Here is a 27,608-nt window from a genome sequence, read left to right on the forward strand (position 1 = left end):
AGCTCCAGGTGCCAGCATGAGTGCTGGCTCTCTGCGAGGCTGCGGCCAGACCAGACACACTGCAAGCAGCTTCCATGGTTGACACTGAGGAACATGGTAGCTCCTGGAAGTTTGGAGATACCAGGAACCACAGGGTCCCAAAGATGGAGTCACAGGCCTAGCTTGGGAGCTCCCAGGTCTGGGCTCTCTGAAGGGCTACAGCTGTTCTCTCCTTCTCTTTACCCACAATGTGGCGAGCAAGGGGCATGTCTCAGCCCTGTTTGTGCTGCAGCTCTTCTAGCCCCACCATTCGACAGGTCCTGAGTTCTTGTTCTGTGACCAGGAAGAATGAGGTATGGAGACAAGTGGAGAATAAGCAAGATGAAGAGGAGTTTATTGAGCAATAGAACAGCTCAGTCTCCCACAGGGGGCAGCTCCTTTCTGTAGCCAGGGGGTCCCGATGAGTGCTCAGCTCCTAGCAAAGGGGAGGCTCTGGAGTGGGTAGCTCCTCTCTGCAGGCTGCTTGTCTCATTGTCTCTACAGCCCTCAGCAGAGAGGAAGCCTTGGAGTGGGAAGCTCCTCTCTGCAGCTGGTCATCCCCATGTCTGCCCAGCTCTGGCTGTGCCTGGGGCATTTATGGGCCTCAGAGGGGAGGAAGTACATGCTGATTGGCCCACGAGTAGCCATGGGCAGGCCTGGAAAAGGCACCATGAGTTCCCACTCTGATCCACAGGACTTGCAGCCCAGCCCCCAGCCTTCAAACCTTCCCTGGCCTGAAGGTGGTGCTTCATGGAGGACCTGCCCCCTTTTGCCCAGGAATCTCTGTCTCCTGCTGCCATTCATGGCACCCAGGCTGTTTGTGCCAAGGGGCACCTGCAGGCCAGAGCCGAGCTGCCCTCTGCCCTCCCTCGGCTTCCCTCCCATGCTCGTTGGTGCCCAAAGTCCAGAGGGGGCTGAGGTGGCAGGGGGCTGGTGGGTCAGCACTGCCCTGAGTGTCACACCCGCTGGGCTGTGACAGTGCCCGGGCTCAGCCCTGACTTTGCTCCAAGATCAGCATGGGTGCCAACAGCAGGGAGAATCCAGGTAGCAGGAACAGGCACTTCCTGCAAGGGCAAGGATCTTCTTCCTGGGTCCCTAAGTGTGCAGGGCTGCCTGGGTCCGCAGCTATGGTTTGGGCAGCTGTAGCTGCTCCCTGGCGTGGGGGTGGGGATGGGGGTCCAGCCTGCTTCGTGGAACAGGATGCCCAGGTCACGCCTCCCTGCTGCAGCCGGTGTGATGGTAGTGGCCACTCCAGAGGGCCTGTCACTGCCATCCCTGGCTGAAATCTGAAAGCAACAGCGTCTCAGCTCTGCTGCCGTTTGTCCCAGGGAAAACCTTTCGGTGCTGCACACAACACCAATTTCCATCTTTTCTGAGAAAACAAAAGCACCCTCGCTGGAGCCCTCGGAGGCCAGTGCTTGGTGGCTGTGGGTCCCCTCTGGACCTGTTCCCCAACTCCAAACTCGCCACGCACCTCCTGTGGACGCTGGCACCAGAAGGAAGTGGCCCCAATCATGGAGCAGTGTGGTGGTGGTGAAGCTGCACAGACTCTGCTTCTCTATGCAATTCTTTCATTTTTCTTGGAGATTTTACTTATAGTTCTTAAAACAACAAGTTCTAGGGTTTGGGAAACTTAGTTAGTGAGTGTTTTAACTGATTGAACTAGGAAAGTACTGTGCACTAGAGATCAATACACTCCAGGTTGGATGCCGTCCTGACATCCTCCTTCAGGTAGGAATGTCAGCCTCTTTCAGGGGTGACAAGATGGGATAAGATAAAACATCTAGAGAGAGGAGAAGAATGCATGTGTACATATGCACATGCCGTATGTAGCTGAATGCCTCAGGAATGTCATGAAGCTGCAAATCATCCCATCAGCTTTGAACGAAGGTGTGAATGATGCAAATATCCCAGGGACTCAATGGCTCTTAGCTCCTGCACAAATTAGTTCTTGGAGAGTGAAAATTGGCAGTGGCAGGAAATTGTAACACAAATCATCAGAAAAAAATTGGTTGACTCTGACATCTGAACACCCCACAAACACTACTCCAAACATTGATTCCAGAAACCCAGTTTCACAGCGGGGCCACACAGACACCGCAGCCAGAGATGAGGCTGTGGTCAGAGGTGCTGCGCTGGGCCCGATGCTGCAGCCTACACAGAGCTTGGGAATAAAAGCAGGGGCTTCTGGCTGCTTCCAGGGGCCTCTGGGGCCCTGTCTCATTTTCAGCACAGTCACCTTTAGGCACTTGTGAGACCAGCAACTGCAGATCGTTCTTATGGGTCTGAGAAGCCTTTACCAAGAGCAGGGACAGGAGGGAGCAGGGCAGGGAACAGGCAGCGCAGCCTGGAGCCCGCAGGCTTTTGACCTGGCTTTGTCTGGTGCTTTGACAGTGCCCACTGCACCCTGAGATCAGTGGCCTGGCTTCCACGGGGGCAGAGGAGGCATCAGGGCAGCGTGCTGGGAGCTCCTCCTCAGCTGAGGGGTCCCTGCCGCCAGGCCCCGTGAGCAACAGGCCACGGGGAAAGTGGCCACTGCCACTGGACTCAGCAGACAAGCGCCAGCTGGATTTTCTCATTGGAAAATTAAGAAAATGCTTCCCTAGCTCGGGAGTCCTAGGGAGTTAAATATGCATTCTACGAGCCCGGCCCTCTCCTCTCGATGGCAGACGGGGAATCTGCCATGGGCACCTGAGCCCTGCTGGCGAGTGGACAATCCATGGGCTTCTTGGTGGAAAATTGTTTCAGCCGAATTCATTTCCCCCGAGGTCACCCTTTAAAGATGGCAGTGAGTCAAGGACCCAGCTTCCAGGGCTTCGGAGAGCTCGTACTTCCTGATCGCATATTTGATTTTGTGTCAACATGTTGCTTTTGAAATTACCAGCGAAGTCTTTTTTTTTTAAAGAGACAGGGTCTTGCTCCGTCACCCAAGCTCAAGTGCAGTGGCACGATATTGGATCACTGCAACCTCCACCTCTTGGGTTCAAGCGATTCTCCTGCCTCAGCCTCCCGAGTAGCTGGGATTACAGGCGTGCACCACTGTACATGGCTAATTTTTGTATTTTTAGTAGAGACAGGGCTTCACCATGTTGGCCAGGTGGTCTCAAACTCCTGACCTCAGATGATCCACCTGCCTCAGCCTCCCAAAGTGCTGGGATTACAGGCATGAGCCACTGCGCCTGGCCAGCAAAGTCATTGTGTTTGTAATACGGGGTCATTTGGAACCTCCAGGAAATGCTTGGAGCCATCCTGGGAGGGCCAAGGGACGCTGCGGGCTGTGGAGGAGGGTGGACTCTGATTCCTGCATGGGGCGGCAACCGTTCCTCGTGCGGAGAGTTCATGTGCCTGGCGAATCTCTATTTTGTGATTCTCTTACTTTTTATGAGTTGTTTTGAGAGCCAATAGGATGATGGCATCCAGTTCCCGAGTCCCCTAAAGGGCAGTTTCCTTGATGTGTGAGGCCTGTGGAGGGGTCTTCATGTTCTATGAAGTGAAGGGAGGCAGGTGGCCTGGGGCCTCCAACCCCAGGCTGGAGATGAAGCCAGGGCAGGCCCACGCGCAATCAGCCCTGGCCTGTGCTCGGGGAACTGAAGGCTGCACCCTTCTGTTGTCAAATGCAACATCATACCTCCCTGGGAAGGCAACACAGAGCAATGGCGGGAACCACTGGGTGAGAATTCATAACAGCCTGGGGCTCATTTTCCATTAAGAATGGGTGCGCTCTTCAAAACCGTAGTCTGAGAATTTACTGAGAGGCCAGGAAAATGTGGGAACTCACGTAGTCTTCCTTTACCTGGCCCTATAACTGAGTTAATGTCAGTGGGTTAAATTAACTCACCGTGCACGTTCCTTTTCTGAACCTTTACTGTGTTTATCATGTGTTAGTGCCTTGTTCAACAATATTTCAGGCCGCCTGCGGTGGCTCACACCTAGAATCCCAGTACTTTGGGAGGCTGAGGTGGGTGGATCACCTGAGGTCAGGAGTTCGAGACCAGTCTGGCCAAAATGGCAAAACCACGTCTCTACTAAAAATACAAAAATTAGCCAGGCATGGTGGTGGGCGGCTGTAATCCCAGCTACTTGGGAGGCCGAGGCAGGAGAATTGCTTGAACCTGGGAGGCAGAGGTTGCAGTGAGCTGAGACCGTGCCATTGCACTCCAGCCTGGACAACAAGAGTGAAACTCTGTCTCAAAAAAATTTTTTTTTAAATATTAAAAAAAAGAGTATTTCAAATTTCTCAGATGTTCCATATTTTCACAGATTAGATCCTCTTCTCTCATCCTGGACCCAGTGGCCATCCTGGGCCACGGACAGAACAGGGACTACCTTCCTGTTTTAGGCTGAAGAAACTAAGGCTCAGAAGGATGGAACGATTCACATGGCCATGGCCTCATGGTCCAAAGGGGAGCACAGGGTTTGACTCCCAGCCCCGCTGCTTGCCAGCGGGCGATCCTGGGTAAACTGTTCAGTGTTCGGAGAATGCAGGATGATAACACACAACTCACAGCACGGTTGTGGTAAATGGCACACAGCAAGCAATGAGGAGCAAGGCTGAGATGACGGTGGACACGCACCCAACCAGGCAGGTCAGCCGAACTGGCAAGGCGTGTTCTTGCTGCCTCGTGGTGGCAGAACATATGGAGTGATTTTTCATAGGTGCCAACAGAAGAGACACATCCCACAATTTCTTCTTGATTATTACTAGGGCAAAGAGCCTTGGGAGACGGCCAAGCTAAGCATGTTAGAGGACGTGGCGGTACAGTCATTAATCATGATCTAGAGCTTCCCATGCCCACCCGACTGTATCTGAGGAAAGCGTGTGGAAGACTCCTCTGCCCGGAACATCGTCTTGCTACACGGATCCCCGAGGACGGCATTCCCCCAGGCCTCCTGGCTTGCTGTCCACACTCAGGAAGCTGCTCTGCAGGGCCAAGAATCTGCCTGCCACCAGTACACGGGCTCCACGGTGCTGCTGTCTGGAGGATGCATGAGGCCATCTGTGAAGCCAGTGCTGAGTCCAGGGACCTCACGGAACTTGACAATGGGGTTCCTTCCTCCCAGGGGCCTCACGGAACTCGGCAATGGGGTTCCTTCCTCTCAGGGGTCTCAGGTGTTCACTCGGGCTCTCCAACTGCCTCTGCTTTCTGTGAAGATTTAGGCTCAGTCATCTATGCTGGCGGGAGGCCCTCTTCTTCATGTTGATGGTGTGGCCTGTGGAGAGGTGGAGCCGGCGTCTTGCTCCTAGAGGGAGTCCCGACTCCAGCAGAGAACATGTTCCGGGATGTGCTCCACAGTTGGCACCAGCACCCACAAGCTCCTGCTCCTAGTTCATGGTGTCCATCGAGGTCTGAGGGCTGCAAAGGCACATCCTGGGCCTTTGTCCTGCAAAGGCACATGCTGTCCGTCAGTAAGGGCCGTCAGTGCTGCTTAGGGGTCCCAGCTGCTCACACACAGAAAGGCCTTTGAACTTGTCATAGTTGAGGCAAAGGAGTAAATGATCAGACCACGTTTGTTTCAATACTCTGAGAAGCTACATGGGCTTGATTCTTTGCAGACCTGGGCACTTGAAGACCAGCAACAGTGTGATGACAGAACGCATTCTGAAAGGGCAGGTCCTCTTCCTCCCACACGCTCCCATCCTTAGTCAGCAGGCAGACATTCTGCTTCCAATTATGCCTTCGGGAAATGCTCAGCTCAAGCTATAAAGATCATCGAACATTTAGGAAAGTCAACTGAGTGTCGTTCAGGGCCTCTCTGGCTCAGCATACAATGCTGCATCTGGGCAGACTGGGACAGGCTGGGGCTCATATCCAGAAAGCCCTGCTACATCCCGAGATGGTCATGAAAATGAGACCTGCCCCACCCACCACTCAGGAAGCACGCTGCCTACCGCTGAGCTGAAAAACCGAGCGTGAGGCTGGTGTCTGGCTTCCACACTGGACGCATCAAAAGCACGTCCCAGAGGAACAACAGTGGCCCCAAATGGCATGGTCACAAGGCTGGTTTAGTGTCTAATGTCTTAAATGGTTTCACTGGCATCCCCCACAGACAGATCTCTCAGAAAGTCGCCCCCCAACAGGATGGGAGGCGTGTTGGGCAGGTGACCTGGGGCAGGTGGACTAGAAGGAGCCTCAAGCCCTGGGGGACTCCCATACCTGAAGTGATTTTAATCCACACTAGCCTCATCTCAGGCATCTGTGTAGAAGGAACTCCCCAGGCAGGGCTGTGCAGGGGCAGGATGCAGGGGGAACAGACGCCAAAGGTGTGTGGGTTGCTGTGGCCAGGCAGCGCCCACCCAGTCACTGAGCTGACTTGGAGGCACCAGGTCCCAGGATTGAGCTGTGTACCCTCCCCCAAAAAGACACATTGGAGTCCCAGCCCTGGGAACATGACCTTATTTGGAAATAGGGTCTTTACAGAGGTAAGCGAGTGGAAGCCATTTGGGCGGCCCTAATGCAGTATGACTGGTGTGCTGTTAGGAAGAAGGAATCTGCACACCACACGTGGAGGGAGAGCGCCCGTGTGAAGATGAAGACAGCTGCAGTCATGCTGGGGACATGTGGAGGGAGAACGCCTGTGTGAAGACGAAGACAGCCGTGGTCGTGCTGAGGAGCGAGGCCTCCAGAGAAGCCAGCCCGCTGACACCCTGACCTCCACTTCTGGCCTCCGGAATGGGAGACAGCTTGCTTTGGCCACGTACACTGCCCGTCCCTGGCACTCTGTCCCTGCAGCCCTCCAGGCCCAGAGCACCTGGAGCGACCTGGGTTTGGCTTCCCATGCCCTGAGCAGCACCTGGTGCCTGCACAGAGAAAGCGCCGCCTGGAGCCAGCCTGCAGTTGTGGAGTGTGGGCAACCCAGAGACCAGCTCCAGACACACAGCAAGGCGTGGCTGTGTGCGGTGGTGGCGACTTTCTCGCAGGAACTAGAACAGTTTGCTGTAACAGGAGCACAGGTATCAGACAGGCAGGGCCACGCTGTCTGCACGGCTCCACCGAGAGGCCATCCATCAACAAACACTGATGATGAATCTCGTCTGTGCGAGCAGCGACCAGAAGTGTGGCGGCGGCGAGACAAGAGACACAAACGGCTGGGGGGCGCCTCCAAGGAGCTGAAACTACGAGCAGGGGGCAGCTCACACGCCTTATCACCAGGACAAAGGATATCACCAGAAGAACAGCTCTGGCTTGTGGCTGTGCTGCCTGAGATTAACGCCTGTTTTGTGGATCAGGGGCAGAAACTGCACCTGTGACTGACGGTCTTGGGGCTGCCAGGGGAGCTGCAGACAACAGTGACCTTTGACGCCACAGCAGGGGGCGCAGAGCAGACTGTACCAAGCAGGCGCGTCTGGAAAAGTAAGGGAGGAAATTCGACGGGAAACCTGCTCATTAGCTTCCTAGAGGCGTAACTGACGGGCAGGTGTAGAAAATGCCCAAACAGCTCGCAGGAGCGACTCACTTCCGCGGCACGGGAGGGGTGGCGGTCAAAAGGGTACCCACAGAGACTCTGGGGTGAAGCAGGGAAGGGGCTGGGAGCAGCTCCGGCCGCACACCCCGGCCAGGACAGGGCCCCCCACACCCCACAGCAGGCGAAGGCCCCGCCTCCCGGCCCGGGTCTGTGGCTCAGTGAAGACACAGCAGCTCCGGAGGGTTGATCTCACTGACAGGGAGAGTCCCCGAGAAGGGGCCGGGGTGCTTCCGGCCTGGGTGGCCGAGGGAGGAGGCAGGGAGAGTCCTGCGGCTGAACAGGGCGGCGCCCCCCGCATCCGGAGGGACAGGCCCAGCCCCGCGTCCAATCCCGCCTCCCGCCTCAGCTGCAGAACATCGGTGGTTCCTTCAGCCCCTGAAGTGGTCCACAGACAGCTCTAGGGCGCTGATGAGGCGATTTTCTGGGCGAAGCAGCGACGTGCTAGGTGACTCCGCTTGTCCTTCGTTTCCGCTGTAAGGTCAGCAGGTGACTTATTCCCAGTGCCGCACTTCTCGCAGGCACAAAACCAACAGTTACGGTCTCGTCCGATAGTTACGGCAGAGATGGCTGCGCGGAGACACGGCGGAGGCGGGTCCGGGCGGGCCCCACGACGCGCAGCCTCAGCGTGTGCGCCTCCCGCGGCTGCGGCCAGAGACTTCCGCAAACCTCCGGGCCGCCATCAACAGAACGTGTCACCTCAGGCCCAGGAGATCAGGGTCCAGGGCCGTCCTCAGAAGCTGGCAGGGCGGGCTTCTCGCTGAGCCGCAGGGCGGGCTTCTCGCTGAGCCCAGGGCGAGCCCGTCTTGGGTCTCTTCCGGCGGGAGGAGGCCGCCGCCTTCCTTCCCCGGTTCTCCAGCCGACCCCGCCGGCCGAGCGGCCCCGCATCCCCCACACCTCGCGGCCTCCGTCTCCCACACGCAGGGACCCTCTCCCGACACCGGCCTGCCAGGAACATGCCAGAATCGTCTCCCCAACGCAGCGGCCGTGGATGGGCAAACCCGCATCCGCGGCAGCCTGAACTGCCGTTTGTCTCGTAGTCCTCGAGTCTCGGAGCGCAGGGGTCCCCAGGGCACCCCAGGCCCCTGTCCTGCGGCCCCCACACAATGTGCCGGGACTCGGGGTCCCTCACCAAGAGCAAACCTCGGCGCTGTATCCAGACTCCTCAAGCCCCTTACAGGCCACATGGTCAGGGGCGGCCCTCCCTGTCACAACTGTGACTCTGTGAGCTCACCGGGCTGGCCTCCACATTCTTGCTGGTGGAAGACCACAAGCAACGGGATGCCTTTGAAAGCATCGTTCTGCAGCGGAACTGCTCAGCCGGCCAATCAGAATACAGGGAACCGTGAAAGAGGTGGGAGGAGGAAAAAGGAGGACGCAGAGAAGGGGGAAGACAGAGGAGGAGGGGGACGGGGGAGGGCCAGGGTGGGGCTCAGGGCCAAGGCAGGGTTTGAAGTCTGTGGCCCGTGGCAAGGTCGCAGAGCAGGCTGGTCACGTTCCTACAGCATCGTGGAGACCTGGACACTCCGGGTTCTTGGGAAACAGGGGTTCTGGAAGGAGGAGTTCTGGAAGGGGGCAGGTGAGCTTCTAGTGGGCCTACAGAGTTCCCTACAGACTCCCACATGGAGAGTCTGCGATTGTTTGGAACAGGAAAGTGGTCACTAAAAGAACAGCTTTATTAGGAACCATTCATATCAGGAAAAAAAGTCAGGGACAGCCGTTTCAAAATTAAAAAGACGAAAGAGACACAAAACCCAAAATGCAATGATGAATCTTGACCGCATCCTGGTGGAAAAAACAAAACAGACAACAGATAACAGACCGTGTTGTAGATAAAGCGGTGGGAGTCCCTGGGAGTGTGAGGTAGCGACGGCACTGTGGGCTGAGCTGTGCTTGACGCTCCTGTGTGAAGACCCCAATCCCCAGGACTGCGGAGTGCGGCCGTGTTTGGAGACAGGGCCTCTAGAGAGGCCAGCAAGTGAAGGTGAGGTCCTGAGGGGGGCCTAGTGCAGTGGGTCTGCTGTCCTTAAACAAAGGGGACCCTTGGTCACAGACAGCACCTGCAAGCCCCAGGGAGGGCCTCGGACACGGCCAGCCCTGCCACATCCTGGACCACAGCCTCCGGCCTCCAGGACTATGGGGAAATGCAGTTCTGTGGTTTCAGCTGCTCATCTGCTGTCTCCAAAGCCTGGGCAGATGGGCACAGCTGGGTGTTAGAGGGCACTGAGGGGTTGTTAATTTTCTTAGTTGTAATGGGGCTGCAGCTACCTAGGAGAAGGCCCTTGTATTTAGGACCTGCAGGCAGGCTAAAGTATTTGGATGTCATGACGCCTGATACTTACTTGAAGTCGTCCAGCCAGAAAATAAATGAAGCGCTCGCAGGTCATGCTAATACGGCAACACTGGGCGGCTGGCCAGCGTGGGTGGTGGGTGTGCAGGCGACGCCAGGCTACCCCTTCCACTTGAGTGTTTAAAACTCTTGTAATAAAAAGTGGGGGAGGAAGTCATGCTAAGCCAGCCACACTTCTGCTCCGGAGCGGGTCCTGCAGGAGCGGCATGCGTGGGTTGCGGCTGGGTCTGCGCTGGGGCAGTGTAGACTGCCCTCTCCGGGAAGCCGCTGACCTTGGGCTCCCTAACCTCCTTCAGCCCCAGCTCTGTCCCTGTGTGAATCTCAGGGCTGTTTCGAGGATGAAAAGGAGGCGTTTAGCCCCAAGCCTCACGTGGAAACGTCTGATGAGCCTTTGCCAATATGCTCGGGGCCTGGGGACGGCTGGGGTGACCCCATCGCACGGCCGGGCCGTGGAAACAATCTCAGCCCCGGAACCAGCGCCTGGAAAGTCCCGCGGTGGATCCGCGTCGCGGGGGAGGATTGGCTCAGCACTGGTCCTGCGGAATGTGTTTTTATCAATGACTTGACGACGTGAAAAACATGTTTATAAAACGAGCAGATGGCGCCGAGCTGAGAGGGAGGTGACGCAGTGACTCAGGAACCACAGGCTCTGGAGGCTGAACAAGAATCGGTTACGGGAGATGAACACAAGGCTCGATTCTCCTGTTAAACTCGACTGTCACCAACGGGGGGTGGGGGGTGGGGGGTGCACAAGGCCCTGGGCTCCACCGAAGACCTTAAGGAAAAGACTCTGGATGTTAGTGGGTTCGGCCTCAGAATCAGCCAGCGCTGAGATGTGCACCTGGCAGGATGAATGTAACTTATGGTGGATAAAGGGGGAGGCCTGATCCAGGAAGAAGCACACTGTGGCCTGGGGCCCCACTGGAGGGTGGGTCTTCCAAGTCACGGGAAACAGTGCGCCCAGGAGAGGGTGAGCCCAGCTGCTGCCACCCCGAAGGCCAGGCTCACCCCACACTCTGTGAGACCCTCCCCACACGAATATTCTGTAAGTGGAATTGGAAGGAGGATACGAGAAGGATGGACAGCCATGCCACACCAGGCCAGACATCTTACCAACCTATCGCTTCAGTTTTAAGAAAGAGAGTAAAGAGGATCTAAAATCTGAACTTTGAGCAGCTGAGCTGTGTGGAATGTCAACGTGGCTCCTGACAACCCCACCGGCACTGTTTCTTTGCACGGGAGGTCCTGAAGAGCTCACGGAAGGTGCACTTGCAGTTGTAGGTCAGAGATGATGCTCTTAGACAATCTTTCCCTTCGAGAAGTAGCCTAATGAGAAGCACTCTGTAGATCTTCCTAAAAAAGAATCCTCAGTCTCTGGCAGAACAGCTGCCCAGAACAGCTTCTGCCTGTGAGGTAGCAAAGAAAAAGGCCCACACAGAATTTGCTGGGATATTTTCCTTCCAACACCAACAAACCGACAGCCTTCCCAAATCCTAGGGGCAGAGTCAGCTGGCGCTGAGATCAAAAGGGGTGGAGGGAAGGCAGCCAGGCTGGGAGTCTCTCTCCAGCAACTTTCTTGGCGTGGTGACATATATGCCCAGAACCTTTTTCTATGGGAGGAAAAAGAAAACCCTGGCTTAATCATCAGAGTTAGGAGAATCACCCATGTATTCATCTTTAAAAGCAAATCATGATAATTTTTGGTCACTCAGAAGTAACCAAGGCAAAATATTCCTCTTAGGGGACTCTGCTTAGAGTTTTGGGAGAGGAAAAAATACTAAACCAAAGGTTTATTTAGAAAGGAATTGTTTTCTGAGTATTCTAAGGAAAGCTATGCTTAGCCAAAGTGCTTTAGCCCTTGTACATGTTTCAAATACTTCTGTAGGAGTTTGAAATGGACATGGATTTTCCCAACACACATGCACAATCTCAGGTGAGCCCACGACAGCCTATGAGGATGGCACTGGGGAATCTGGGCTTCAGCTCTGACGGGCCGGGCTGTAAACCCCAAAGTTCTTGTCGGCCAAGTGGGGGGGTTTCTTATGAGAACCAGAAGTGGCACATCCATGGGCACGGGGGATGCTGGCTCACGACGCCCCAGTAATGCTGTGGTTAGGACGCCGCTCACGCAGCTGCAGCGCAGAGCATGGGGGACGCTAGCTCACGATGCCCCAGTGATGCCGTGTTTAGGATGCTGCTCAAGCAGCTGCAGCGCAGGGCCAGTGTGGTGACCCTGACTCCTGGGAATGGTGATCAGCTGGGCCTCTGCCTCATTGGACCACGCCGCAAGGCAAGGGCCTGGGAGATGCCCACAGCCGCGCCTCTGGCTGTGAGGCAGCTATGATCCTCCAGCAGCAATGCCCTCAGAAGCTGGGAGATGCGAACCCCACATGACTCTCCTCCTCGCTGTCTTCCTGTCCCTGAGCCTTCAGCTCTTCGTTGTCTCTGTCTTGTCTCTCTGCATTGTTTGTCCTGTTTCTCTCTCTCTCGTTATTACAACATAGAGCCAAAAATACTTTTTTGTTTAGGATATGGCACCAAAATAGTATCATATCCCTGTTCTTAATCTGAAATGCAGACAAGCGAAATGCTGCATAATTCTTTTTTAAACATTCAAAAAACAGAAAATGCACGTTAAGTTCTTTAAAATTCTGAGATAATACAACTAGATCTAGCATGGTGCCAGCCAAGCATTGCATAATGTGTGTTTCCTTCTCCTTTGGGGGCTCATTCTGATCAGGGTGCATCTGGGAAGTCGGGCGACCGTGTCCATCTCCTGGGTGGAAGAATGACCCAGGGAAGTGCTCCATGGGGAAGGCGGGGCAGGAGAGAAGGGAGGGGTGGTTCCAAGGACCCTTTCTATAGACCTGGGAGTGCCCGGTGAGCATGTGGAAAGGACGCAGTGGGAGTGGCAGGTGCAGAGGGAGGACTCGAAGGTTCTATCCCGAACAGAGGACAGCGTGGCCGAGTACTCGTGCTTCCATCCCCGCACAGAGGATAGTGTGCACCCAGCATGCGGACTCGCTTCCATCACGACACAGAGGACAGCGTGGAGCCCAGCTCGAGTGCCGTCCACCCACCATGACAGTGCGGCACGGGCCTTCCAAGCCACAGAGCCATGGGGAAGCCAGTCCTCCTGGACCATGTGTGGCTGTTTTGGAGCCAATTGTGTCCTGTGAAGAGCGCAGCGGCGGCAGGTGAGGCAGGAGTGAAGATGGAGGAGGCGGCCATCTCTCTGGGGCCTGGCAACAGCGAGAGCTTTTGCCAAGCCACTGTCTCCCCGAGGACAAGATCTCCTTCCCAAAGGCAAGATGGCCAAGAGTATGGAGAAGAAAGTAGGTAATACAAGTTTGCTCAGAATAAACCTATGTGTTCATGAAAATATTTCTATCTAGGGTTCTCCCAGGCGGTGAACTTGCCCTTCTCTGTCTTCCCTGATGGCCTCTCAACCCTGAAGGGCAGTGCTGTGTCTTCACACCCTGGCACACGGGTCGGGAGAACCCTGGGAGGAGCTGCAGGTGGGTTCTTTCTGGCTCCAGCGCGAGTCTTGGGAGGGAGGTGCTTCCCCCCTCACCCGTCACCTGGCTCAGAATGGGCAGGGCTGTCCTGATCCCCATGAGAACATCAGGCGCCCATCCACATGTGGCCGCCCTGTTGGTGCTGGCTGCTACCTGGAGAGGCTGCCTGTGTCCCATCTGAGCACGGACCACTTCACCATCACTAGGTCCCTCGCCCCCAACCCCCCCATCCACACTGTACAGACAGAGCCCAGGTGGCTGCAGGGCACACGGGAGGAAAACCCCATCGCCAGGTCATTTCTGCCACGCTCCAGGCTGTCTCTGGGGAGGGCGTGCTGTCAGATGAATATTTACCATGAAACACCTCACAATCTAAGTAAACGACCAGATACACAGAGACACGTAATGCATGCTCACTGCATGGCTATTTACCACGAACCATGTCTCCACTCAGGATTCAGCAGGATACCTCCTCACCACCACCCTCACTTGTCCTGCCACACCAGCTTCACTCCCCGCCCTCTCCTCCCCCAGGCTGCTTCTCTCTGAGGACAGTGGCCAGACCCCCAGAGCCTGTTAGTAGCCCCCGACACACGGTAGGTGCTTAGTAATTTTCTGTTAGTTGGCTAATGAGATGTGTTGTATTTTGCTTTTCTTCTAAATATAAAATTTATAAATCACAACAGCTCCTGTTTTTAGATCTCTTTAGGGTTAAAGTCCTCAGACCTCATAGAAACTTGTCTGAACACTAAATGGGAAGCAAGAAGCGCGCACCCAGGTGGGTGAATGGGATTTTACACAGGTCTGCAATGCCCCAGGTTAGTTTCTGACGCAAAACAAGATTCCAGCTCCTCACTGTTCTGACCTGTAACACTTCCTGAGGGCTGGAAGGAGGGCAAGGGCAGCGCCTCTCCCTGGTGTGGGGGGCTGTGCTGCTAGGTACAGGGACAGACAGTGTCTCAGGGACACCAGTCTGATCCCTTGACCGGCTCTGAAGGGCTGAGGCAGGGACACAGTGGCGGAGAGACGGCCTCGGCCACAGGGGACACTGGTCCCGCCTGATGCTGAGCTGAAAGTGAGTGTGGCCGAGTGGTGCTCTCGAAGTGTGAGCTGACGAAGCTCCCTCTGTTGCATCAGAGACATGCACAAGGGGCCTTGTCTTAGGGTCCTCAGGAGAGTAACTAAGAAACTCTACCCACACTGTCATTTATCATTCATGAATCAACGTTGCAAGTATCTACCTCCCCCTGAAACTCTGGCCAGGAACATATCTAGGACCCCCTTCCTCCTGGGGGGTGGGTTTATAAACAAGCAAAATGTGGAACCTTCCTTGGAACCTGCTGTACACATAGAGGATGAGTGAGGTGGACGCCAGCGCCGGGCGGTCCTTGCCCTCCTCATCCTGTAAGCAGCTTAGTGCATCCCGCGCTGCGAGAACACGAGACAGTGTCTCTTCCACTCCACGTGAGTCACTCGGAGAACTGCTGGCTTATATTCCCATTTTCTGGCAGTGATCCCTAGCTAGGTAGTAGGTGCTCAGTTTGTGGAAATAATTGTAAAGTTAAAGATGCTGTAAAAGCGACCACTGTTCATTCTGTACCTGCGATATGCTGGTGTTAATGACCTCATCTAATCCTTACAGCAGTAATATTTCAAGGACGACAGCGTGACCCCAATTACAGATGTGACATGGAGGCTCCAAGAGGTTCAGGAACATGTCTCAAGTCACACGGTGACAGAGAACAATAGAGCTGATGCTCACTGGGGTGCAGATGTCCCCAAGCCCGTGCTGGAGGAAAGGAAGACACCGGTTCCTTGTTGGTTGGGCTGGGAATGGCATCGCACAGAGGAGATTCCCAGGAGGGCCTTCCCAGAGGAGGCAACTCTGCTGTAGAGGAGGGGGCACTGGGAAGGAGGAGGGGAGGGCTTTGCAGACTCTCAGGATGGGGCTGTTTCCCCCACCTGTAACCCAGGCCTCCAGCCCCCCGGGCCTGGTACGTACAGGTCAGCACGGCCAGTTTCCCCCTCCTGTCACCCTGGCCACCTGCCCCTAGGGCTGGTACGTACATGTCAGCACAGCCAGTTTCCCCCGCCCGTAACCCAGGCCTCTCACCCCCGGGGCTGGTATGTACAGGTCAGCACGGCCAGTTTCCACTGCCCGTAACCCTGGCCTCCCACCCCCGGGGCTAGTATGTACAGGTCAGCACGGCCAGTTTCCACTGTCTGTAACCCAGGCCTCCTGCCCCTGGGGCTGGTACACACAGGTCAGCATGGCCAGTTTCCACCGCCTGTAACCCAGACCCCCCGTCCCCGGGGCTGGTACGTACAGGTCAGCACGGCCAGTTTCCACTGCCTGTAACCCAGGCCTCCTGTCCCCAGGGCTGGTATGTACAGGTCAGCACGGCCAGTTTCCACTGTCTGTTACCCAGGCCTCCCGCCCCCAGGGCTGGTACCTACAGGTCAGCACAGCCAGTTGCCACCGCCTGTAACCCTGGCCTCCCACCCCCGGGGCTGGTAAGTACAGGTCAGCACGGCCAGTTACCACCGCCTGTAACCCAGGCCTCCCGTCCCCGGGGCTGGTACGTACAGGTCAGCACAGCCAGGGAGCGGTTCTTGGGCACGTTCTCCTCCCTCTGGGCCACGAATGAGCTGTTGGGCTCTGCTTGGTAGGCGCACAGCGCTTCCCACTCCTTCTCCAGCCGGTTCTTGTTCTTCAGGTGGTCCTCCATGTAGGACTGAAAGGGAAACACAGGGTCAGGAGTGCACCTAGGTGGTGAGCCCAGACCGGCAGATGCACAAAAGGCAGCAGAGGCCTTCGCATGCGCCGCGTGGGCCGTGTCCACCTTGCTCAAAAGCCTGGGCCGTGCCTGCGATGCGCATAAGCCTGGGCTGTGGTGTGACGCTGTGCTACGGAGCACAATGCATATAATACCATGCGACTGTTAAGTGAAATATGTGCATTGTTAACACACATTTTACATATGTAAATATAAACTCGGGTGTTTGGGAATCAGTTTACCGCTGAGATGACAACAATTATCACAACCTTTAATTACAGGGCCAGGGAGCTCAGACCAAGCTCTTGGTGGGGCTGCTCCGCGTGCCCATTTCTGCTTGCATGGAAGTCATTTTTCTTAAAACCAGCACACTTTTCTGGACCCACTGGGTGTGACGCAGTTCAGAGACTGGGCTGCTCTGATCTGTGCAAAATGCGGAACAGCTTCTAGCATGAAACAAACACAAACGGATGGAAGCAAATATTTTAACCCTTGGCTGTTTCAATCTTAATTTTTCTGGCGCTTGTCGGTGAGCATTACTATGAGTAGACAAGGAAACAAAGGCCTCCCGAAAATTCCCTTCCACAAAGACCCCCATGCCGCCAGCACAGCCCACTCGGTTCTTATTCATCTGTATGGTTGAGAACTCACCCTGATTTTAAGAAAGAGCATTTCAAAGGACCAAACCCAACTGCACTATGGCACCACAGGAAGTGATGGCCTCGTCTGCTGTCACTCTGCTTGTGGATTTGCAAGGTGCTGCGTGTCATGTGTAGACACAGGTTCCAAGTGTGTCCACACGAGAAAATAAAGCATGCATGTGCACACATGGTCCTTTGCTGCAAAGTGGCCACGCATTCCAATGTCAGGCCCGGGGTCCAAGCCCTTCTCACCTTCCGCCCGCTCCCTGACATCCCCTTTGATTGATCCGAGGAGCTGGGATGGTCCCTCCCTGCCCACTGGGGCCCCTTCCAGGAGACAGGTGGAGAAAGAGACACACAGGGAGGGAGGGCTGGACACGACGAGGCGGGAATCTCAGCTCATCGTGCCGTCTAGTGGAAGTTTTGACCACAGCCAACCTGAACCCATGCAGCAAACACACACCCTGCTGTGCTGGCCCGGCTCACATGGGAGCAGGTGCATCGGGCACGTGTGCTGTTTGCGCAACACCTCTGCATCTGGGTGGGCGTGGTGGTGAGGGACAATCGCCTGGCTCAGGGTGGGCACTCTAAGGCTGTCTGTTGGGGCGTCCCAGGTTGTCACTGTCACCCCCACCATGGCCCTGCTTGAGCTAGTTGGGAAAAGCAGAGGGACTCCAGTGTCATTGAGAAACCACACTGACTGCCCGCTCCACGCAGCGAATGCTTTTCCCATGCCACGCCTTGAGCCTTGGGAGCACACCCACGCCAGGAACAGAAACATCAGGGCTGCTCTGAGCCAAAGCGAACGAGTTCATCCACTCCCGTCACCAGCCCCGACACCCAGGAAGCCTCGGGGTTTCCTTGTGCATGGAAGAAGCACCCCACAGAGATGTCTCGAGTTATGAAATTAGGCAAAATTCAAATGGCTCAATCTAGGAAATGCAAACTACACATTCTTTCTTTTGAGACAATCATTATGGAACATCAAATTCATATTTTTGTACCAAAGTTACCCTAATAGGAAAAACATTTTTGGATGATATAATATTTAAGTTTTGTGAAAATACTGACCAGCTCATCTAGCCCAAATCTGGTGTGTGAGGGAAACTGGGAGGTGAATAGTTATGGTGAAAGAATAGCCCCTGTCTGTTTCTGTAGCTACTTTTCTCAAGTTGGGCTTATGTAGAGTTCTACAAATAGGTAGGTAGAAAATGGTTCCTGGCAAAATGATTCTGGGTCCTAGGTTTTCTTTGGAAAATGCTCTTTTCATAAAATCTATCACCAACAAATGGGCTTCCTTCAATAAAACACGATGGGCTCTAAAATGATGAACCCTAGCAGGTTTAATCCAATCGAAAATATTATCTGCAAAAGAGGCATTGGATATTATCTTAATTCGTATAAACTGCAGCTATTTAAATTCTCACATTTATCTTAACTATGGGAAGCAAAATTACACTCTAAGTTCTCTTGAATTTCTAAATTTATGGCAAAAATATAAACTGAGCCTGTGTGGTGCAAGGTTGGGTGGTAGGAGGGAGGAAGAGGTAGATACTGACGCGATGTTTTTTCACGGAGAATGAAGTCATCTGCAGAGGCACTTGACTCTATTAAAACTGAGATAGAGCTGACATCTCTCTGCACACACCACTCCAGTGGGCTGTGTTTGTCCTGTTCTGCTCATTTCAATTTGATCTGTTCTGTATTCTTCTATCAATATTTTTTATGAAACATCCTTTGTGATATTAAACTGATGAAATTTCCCCCAACTACATCTTAGGAGTCTCTTTCTTCTTTCACGGCTTGTAGATAAGATGCTTTTCATCTGTGAGTCTGTGGGGAAGCTAGGCCTTCATAGCAAAGTAATGTTTTAAACAATGAAAGCAAAACCAAAAGGTACCACGGGAGCTTAGTACAGATGCTCCCCTACTTATGATGGGTTATGGCCCAAGAGCTTCTTTAGTTGAAAGTGCACTGAGGCTGGGCTCGGTGGCTCACACCTGTAATCCCAGCACTTTGGGAGGCTGAGGTGGGTGGATCACCTGAGGCCAGGAGTTCAAGACCAGCCTGGCCAACATGGTGAAACCTTGTCTCTACTAAAAATACAAAAATTAGTTGGGCATGGTGGTGGGCGCCTCCAAGCCCAGCTACTCAGGAGACTGAGGCAGGATAATCCCTTGAACCTGCAAGCGGATGTTGCAGTGAACCGAGATCGCATCATTGCACTCTAGCCTGGGTGACAAGAGTGAAACTCCGTCTCAAAAAAAAAAAAAAGTGCATTGAACACAGGTAACCTACTGAGTGTCACAGCTGAGCCTAGCCTGCCTTACACATGCTCAGAATACCTACCTTCCTCTGCAGCTGGGCAAACCCATCTCACACAAAGCCTACTGAGGATAAAGTGTTGAATATCTTACGTGATTCATTGAACACTGAACTGAAAGTGAGTAACAGAATGGTTGCAGGGGTACTTGAAGTTCAGTTTCTATTTAATGCGTGTTGCTTCTGCAGCACTGTAAAGTCAAACCATCATAAGTTGGGGGTCGTCTATACTGTGGTCATCCTGCATGTGAACTTGGACAAGTAGAGCAACTCTACTCAGATGTCTTCTGGAATTATTAGGAAATTAACATGTAATTTAAACAGTATTCGTGGCTTTTCCCTGATAGTGGGCATTTAGCTATAGGTGTTTTTAAAACTGACATTTAAGCAAACAAATCAGTTAAGAAAAAAAAACACAATCCTATCAAAAAGTGGGCTAAGGACATGAATAGACAATTCTCAAAAGAAGATATACAAATGACCAACAGGCATATGAAAAAATGCTCAACATCACTAATGATCAGGGAAATGCATATCAAAACCACAATGTGATACCACCTTACTCCTACAAGAATGGCCATAACCAAAAAATCAATAAACAGTAGATGTTGGAGTGGATGCAGTGAACAGGGAACACTTCTTCGCTGCTGGTGGGAATGTAAACTAGTACAGCCACTATGGAAAACAGTGTGGAGATTTGTTAAAGAACTAAAAGTGGAACTACCATATGACCCAGCAATCCCACTACTGGGTATTTACCTAGAGGAAAAGATGTCATTATATGAAAAATATACTTGCACATGCATGTTTATAACAGCACAATTCACAATTGCAAAATTGTGGAACAAACCCACATGCTTATCAGTCAATGAGAGGATAAAGAAACTGTGGTATATACATACGATGGAATACTACACAGCCATAAAAAGGAATGAATTAACAGCATTTGCAGTGACCTGGATGAGACTGGAGACTATTCTTCCAAGTTAAGTAACTCAGGAATGGAAAACCAAACATCATATGTTCTCACTGATATGTGGGAGCTAAGCTATGAGGATGCAGAGGCATAAGAATGATACAATGGACTTTGGGGACTTGAGGGGAAGGGAAGGAGGGGGGTGAGGGATAAAAGATAACAAATATGGTGCAGTGTATACTGCTTAGGTGATATGTCACCAAAATCTCACAAATCACCACTAAAGGACTTATTCATGTAACTAAATACCACCTGTACCCCAATAAATGGAAAAAAAACCATAAAAAAAGTTAGCTCAGAAAAAAAACCTTGACATTTAAATTCTTTTATTTTATAGATGAGTGCATGTCTGAGAGAGTGTGGTGGTGGGACGGCTTAGTTTCTTAAAGCACTGCAACTTTTGTTACATAAATAGCACATGCAGAAAAGAACAGAAAATGAAGATAAGCAGAATGGCAACGAATAACCCCAGGGCCCACAGCAAACTGTAAGGCAACCTTTTCCCCCAGCGCTGAGTACCTTCATGTCAGCTTTGGACATCCTCAACAGAATAGAATTTACTTCTTTAAAGTGAAAAAATGTGGAGATGAGGCTCACATCTAACAGATAAGGAAACCAAGGCCTAGAGAAGGTAAGCAATTGGTCCACAGCCCCCAGCAGCCAGTGGCAGCACCAAAGCCTGGGCCTGGCCTCTGAAATGCCCTGTGGATTTTCTCCTGGCCCATCACTGCAGCCTTCTCACTGATCTTCTTATCATCGCCTCCCCTTTCCAGTTGCTTTTTCACTGAACGACCAGGTTGGCGTTTCTGGTGCAAAATATAACCTATTTAAAAAATTACCAAGGGTGCCTAGACTAGCATTGTCCTTTTTCTGAATTTCCTTTTACTAATCTGATACTTTCTATCCCATAAGACTGCTTCTCAGCCTTCGCCCCCTCCCCGCCGCCATCCTTCTCTACATTTTGTGCTGATGTTTCTGTAATGAACCGACCCAGACTTCAAGGTGCAGTTCAGACACCACTTCCTCCTCCAGGAGTCTGGTCAGGACATGCCCATTACCTACCCCACCCCATGATCTTTATTCCCTACAACTCACCCCCCACATCAAACCGTTACTACTTCAAACATACGTCTCTGTGGCATTCGTCACATTCTGCCTGGTGCTTTAACTGTGGGTTTCAAGCTCTGATTCTTCCCATGAGATTAATTTTTTTAGGGCAGGGACTGTGTTTCAGCTGCTCAGCACAGGCAGCAAGCACTCAGCCAATATCTGTGGAATAATAATGCATAACCTGGAAATCTCTATAAGTGATTTATATTATAGGTAAACATTTTATTTTGATGATGGGCATCCAAAACACTGCCTTTGAATCTTCTGAAACTTGGAAGAACTTCTCCAAAAAGGAGCATAAGGAACTTGGAATGTTTTACTGTACATGACCTTGCTGCCATCTTCCTTTCTGGGGTTGCCCAGCAAACATCACTGTAACTCATGACAGACAGGTGTCAGCTCATTGAGTGTTCCTGTAACAACCTGAACCTAACAGCAGTCGTATAAATTTGGAAGGGCAACAGTTCAGAGAGCTCTTCCCTACAAGTCTTCTCCACAACTCTTCTCCTTTTTTCACATCTCCCTCATTCTCCACGGTCCAGGTCCCAGGTGGGGTGCTCCATCTCCCCTGGAGCCTCCTCAGTGGCCTCCAGGCACCAGTGTGCACCACATCTGCAGCTGGGTTTCCTCCGGGGCGTGAGCTCCTGGTGGTCAGGGACCCCTTCTCACACCGCGTCCCACTTCACACAGCTCCTTGCTCTGGGCTCTCCGTCAGTGCTTCTGAGTTGAAGCTTTATGAAGAAAGCTCTAGAATGAGCCGACTGAGGCTGACAATACCAGGGGGAGTGAGCCAGCAAAGGCGGGACTGCACCACAATGTGTACTCATGTCAGGAAATCCATAAAGAGTGAAAATAGGGAGCGAAGAATTGGTGCTGAATCTCAGTCGATGCAGGCTGAAGTGCTTAGGGAAGCTGGAGTTGCTGTCTGTTCCCTGATCCTTAGGAAGCATTTGGAGGTGTGTCTTTCGTCTTTTAGAGTTGCTTGCTGTATAATTTTGGGTTTTGAAGGGCTCTTGGCTGGGAGAACTCAGTCTGACATTTTCATATTTTTAAACTCTATTAAGGGAATTTTACTTAAGCTGTTTCTAGATAAGCCCTGAGTGAAAAGGTGTCTCCAACCTTCTCAAATTCTCATACTTCCTGAGGGCCTAGACGTGATGTGCTTGCAGAAGAGTGAATTCCTAGATCAAACCATTCATGGAGAAAGCCACGGGGACTCAGGAAGTGGGTTTCCCAAGGGTGTTGCCAACATTCACTGTCTGACGTAGATCCCAGAGCACATGACATCCACACCACAGCAGCTGAAGATGTGGCTGCATTCTTTTTCGCATTCTCACCCTTTGAGAATGACACCATCAGTGCTCACACAATCTACTTTGTTAGAGATATGAACTCAATCTAAGGTTTCCTCTGTCATCCTTCTGCCGTTTCTGAATCCATCCTGCCAGTCCCTGTCTCATATTGTTTTCTAGCTCATCCTATAAGACCATTTAGAGTTGGAGCATTAAGGACAGTCACTGGATCACAAGACCGGGTGCTGCTAGATGGGTTTTGGAGGAAACAGCCTCCATGTGTTAGGCAAACCAACTGGCCTCCACATTTAATGGAATCATTTTACATAGAATCCCAAAATTTGTGTAACAAAAGTGTGATTGCCATGAACACTTTGAAGGAGAATGTGTTCACAATGTATTACATAGCCCAAATGTCGTCGGCACTGTTTTCTGGTCAAATGGTCAACAGCTTGAGGTCAAGGGGGTGATTTCTAGGAACATGGAGCACAGACAGTCCAGAACACAACAATGTCTGTTAACGACTGCAAGAGCACCTTCTCTTCAGGAGAGGAACCGCCCCTGTCACTCGCAGAGATGAACATGGAAAGGAGCTTCTGTGGAACAGGAACGCACATGAACACAGTGGGAAGGCACTGGACTTCGTGTTGATAGAGTTCTTAACAGTCTTACACAGAACGGTGTGGGTCCCTCCCACGGCTACTTTTTGGCGTGGAGCCTTCCAGCAAGTCAGGCCATCTCACTGAGCCCCATGGGTGCAACCTCTTCGTAACCTGGTAATCAGTAATCACAGCTCACAGGGGAGAGCCAGAGTCTATGTTCCCAAGGAGGTTTTGAGGGGTGATGCGTGAATATGGGAGACACAGTAGAAGGTGTGTGCCCTGGGGATGGGGTGCTGGAGGGTCTCAGTGTTTCAGTAGAGGAAAAGGGTTCTGGAAAGACTCTTGAGTTCCCTCCCATGCTCTGTGGCTCCACTGCGGTTCTGGGGACACTCTTATCCTTTTGTTTAAGGAAATACAACATGTCCGCTCTCTTCTGTTCACTTCTTTTTTGAAGATGGAAATATTTCATGGCCTGTCTTCAGGAGAGGAAAACCTAGAAAATGCCTGTTTAAGAGACTATGTGACACTAAACTGCTAGTTAACAAGGACAATTTCTCCGGTGGGAAGAGCACACCAGCATCCCGTGTGCGTCTGATGCAGGACCTGGCGCTCACATCATATCCTGAGCCTGTTTTATGGCACCACCTTACTGGTGTCGACATTGAGGGTCGGTGTCCGGGATCACTCAGTTAATCATCCCATTTACTGAAAATAAGAATTATATTTCACCACATGCAGCAAGCCAGCACGGGGTGGGAACAGGCGTTCAACTGAGGCCTTCACGGGGAAAGCACATGGCATCCTGTGCTGTCTTCAGGAGAGGAAATACTATGAAATGCCTGTTTAACAGACTATGTGACACTAAACTGCTAGTTAATAAGGACAATTTCTCCGGTGGGAAGAGCACAACAGCATCCCGTGTGCGTCTGATGCAGGACCCGCTGACACGAGCCATGCTCGTCTTCCTGTTGGCACCAGGAGGAAGTGCAGCTGCCACCTCTGAGTACCGGGGTAGTGCATCTGGAGACTTGTAAAGGGTCCAGATGTGGTTGATGTGAATCCTGTCCACAGGCACTGGGATCCTGGGTCAGCCAACGCCGACTCACCCGTTCCTGCAGACCCTGCTGCCAAAGACACCCGCAGAACCCATGTGGAGGCAGAAGAAAGGCTGGAGCAGGCCAGTGCTATTTCAGCTCCATTCAGAGTCACAGAAATTAGGTTATTTTGGCATCTATCTGTTGGCTGTAACAATGAAGAAGTGAGATACTGAGAGGTGCAAGAGGATTTATTATTATTATTAAAAATAATAATGAGAATAAACTCCCACCATGCAATACTAAAACTCCTAAGGATGGTGGACTATTTAAAACGAGCAAAAGCCAATCCATCTGGCATTATTTCTCATCAATCAAACCACTTGTGCAGTGGAAAATGAGTCCCCACGGATGACTGGAGATGCCCATCATCACTCCGTGAGTCTTTGGATATGGGACAAGTGGAAACTGTCCTGGTGAAACTTCGTTCCTACAATGATGCTGCCAGCAGTGGAGACTTCTTCCCACTGTAGATAAGGTGTGTTAAAGAAAGCTGGGCTTTGGGGAACCCAGTCGTTACTGGGAAGGCTGTACTTCTCTTCTCTTTTCTACAATGGTGCCTGTTGCAGCACAATGCCCTTTAATTTACTGAATATTACAATCAAACCTTTTGTTAAAACGAAGAATAGAATCCCTTTACATTTTCCTTCCTTGTGACGAGACCGCAGGTTTGTGTTTTGAAGTCACAAGTTAGAATAATGCTTTTAAAAGCAAGGACAAAGCTGCTTCCACTGCCACTTGGGGAAATGATGACCTTTTCTTTCTTTAAAAATAAACACGGTCACCTGTCTTCATTAATACATGAATGGGAAATGTTCATGTTAAATTTTTGAATTCCAAAAGTAGGACATTTGAATTCCAAGCAACACTGTGAAAAGACGAAAGGAGAAGTTCGATGAGGTTGATTGTCCTGGCTCAGCACACACAGCTATGGGGGCTTTGGGAGCAGCAAACCCTTGATGAGAAGGTCTTTTATTGTCTGTAGATTGCTGCGTCTGGCATATTTTGAATATTGTTTGTTAATATTATGCAGCAGGAATGTTAAAATATTTAAAATTAGAAATTCAAAGTAGTACATGTAAACACAAAGAAGAACAGATAATGGTTAAAGGATCAGAAGATAGTTTCACTATTTCTTAGTTTAAGAAAGCTCTTCTTGAAACAGGAATCCCAAACCATACGACCATATTCAACTTGCCATCTGACTCTTAGAAAGCAATGCCCACAACGTGAGGTGGCAGGGAGTGAACCGGCTTCTTCACCATCCCGCTCCTCTAACACGCCGTTTGCCCATCACGGCACCGAGTGAACCGGCTTCTCCATCATCCCGCTCCTCTAACACGCCGTTTGCCCGTCACGGCAGCACCTTTGACTCGCCATGGAATTAGGGGTCGTACTCAACAGCTGTAACAGGCATTGTTCCGGCTCTCCAAACAAGCAACTTGAGATGCAGGGCAGATATGTGCAAACATTACCAAAAAGCACAGGCCCACAGCAGCCAACGCGAAGTGCGCCTGCATGCCATGGTGGAGTTTGCTCGGGAGAAGCAAACACACGGTTTTGGAATTCAGCCTCTGGGTTATCCGTACAAAGCCAAAAAGAAGTAGAAATGGGACCCAAGTAATTAACAAGAGTGTGTGAAAGACCATTCATGGGGTCTTCTCTCTTTTGATCGCATTTTAAAAATTGCTTTTGTGAAAAGTTGTTTGTAAGGAGGAAGCATTCCCACACGTATCTGCAGTAAGTCATATGCTTCCCTTACCCCAGGGAACTGGGAAGTGGTCAACACAGATGAAACTGGCAAAAGCCTCCTCCTGTGGGCACCACAACTGGCTTCCCTGATGGATGTGAATTAATGCCATTTATTCCAAGCTCTTTCTCTGTGAGTTTTGTCTCCAGCTGACCTATTCTGAGGACCACCTAGAATCTCCGGCAAGCCCAGAGACCCTTGAAAACTGTTCTCCCTGCGTCTTAATGTGACTTAGAAATCCATTTCCATTCTTTGCCTTGTTACCAATCAAACTGTGGAGTAATAGAAAATTATAAACCATTAAGGTAGTGGAGAGAAGTTCAAATACTTCAAAACGGAATCTTCCGGAGAAAGTCCCCAGTTGGCCTGCGGTTCGGGTGGAGAAGGTGAAGTAGCAGCAGCACGAGCAAAGCGTAGAAGGGGAAACAACGCGTGGTGCGTGTTGGTTTTGAGACCGGGAACGCTACTGAATTATCTGCTTTATTTAAAACTTTTTCATCATTGAAAAATAAAATACACTCACCGAGAATTAAGAACGCCCTCACTTTGGGAGGCCGAGGCGGGCAGATTACGAGGTCAGGAGATCGAGACCATCTTTGCTAACATGGTGAAAACCCGTCTTTACTAAAAATACAAAAAATTAGCCGGGCATGGTGGCGGGCACCTGTAGTCCCAGCTACTCGGGAGGCTGAGGCAGGAGAATGGTGTGAACTCGGGAGGCGGAGCTTGCAGTAAGCGGAGATTGCGCCACTGCACTCCAGCCTGGGCGACAGAGTGAGACTCCGTCTCAAAAAAAAAAAAAAGAGAATTAAGAATGCCCTTCAGATAAGGCTCTCAAGAAAATGACATGCTTTTTTCAAAGTCCTGTTAGAAAAACACTGTAAGAGGACAGATTCCTTGCCTCTAATAGAGGCACTGGGATGTGATCACCGACCTTACATACTTTCGGGAGAGCAAAGGGAAAGGAAGGTTAACTCTTTGCAAAGTGGTGTGTTAAGAGGACGTGAAAACTGGCTCCATCTCGATTGAGTAGAAACTTTAATTAGGTGTATTTTTATTATAATTTGGCTTTTGGTGTTCCAAATCGATAACAAAGTCCAGAGTTGTAAGAACCCACACTGACAAAGGAGTTCTTACACAATGCCTGGATGACCTGCAGGGTACTTCCTGGAGTCCGCAGCCAGCCCAGTCTCTGTGTCACCTCTAGAAGGGACTGCACGAAGACCTGCGGTGCATGGAAAGGTGGCCTGGTGCACCAACGCCCGGTGATCCTCGATTTAAGTTTATGACTTCCAGTAAACTTCTGTTACACATTTACAGAAAAATATGACAATTTGATAAAGACTTAACAACAAAAACCCCAATGGAAGATGTTAATAGTGAACACATTCTGTTCTAGAAATGTTCTAATTAATAAACTTAAAAAGATAAGTAATTTTTTCCTCACCACCTACTCTTACTAAGTAGGGGAAAGTCTTGTTCTTCCATACGATTGATGGATTGTTTTACGCTGGGCATTTTTTAGCAAGATATCATATTAGGGAGTGTGCGTAGGAGGGGGTGACAGGGGTCACCTGCAGAAAGACTAAGAAAGAAGCTGTTTAATAATGGGGATGATGACAGAGGCACCACTTTGTATTTCAGGCTGTCATTCTCAGAGAAGTGCAAAGAATTTTAAATGAACAATTTTATGAATC

At 51.5% G+C, this 27,608-nt stretch overlaps 1 protein-coding gene across 12 annotated transcripts in view; it reads right to left on the reverse strand.

Annotated features, from left to right (window-relative positions):
* Nucleotides 1-27,608, reverse strand: part of PTPRN2 (protein tyrosine phosphatase receptor type N2) — a 1,035,582-nt gene that overhangs the window by 69,201 nt on the left and 938,773 nt on the right. For all 12 annotated transcript variants that reach the window (XM_024249815.3, XM_054560095.2, XM_054560097.2 and 9 more), the window contains one exon: nucleotides 15,935-16,082. In XM_024249815.3, the coding sequence (XP_024105583.2) occupies nucleotides 15,935-16,082 (148 nt within the window). The remainder of the gene's footprint in view (nucleotides 1-15,934; nucleotides 16,083-27,608) is intronic.

Source organism: Pongo abelii, chromosome 6, assembly GCF_028885655.2.
Source record: "Pongo abelii isolate AG06213 chromosome 6, NHGRI_mPonAbe1-v2.0_pri, whole genome shotgun sequence".
NCBI classification, from domain to species: domain Eukaryota; kingdom Metazoa; phylum Chordata; class Mammalia; order Primates; family Hominidae; genus Pongo; species Pongo abelii.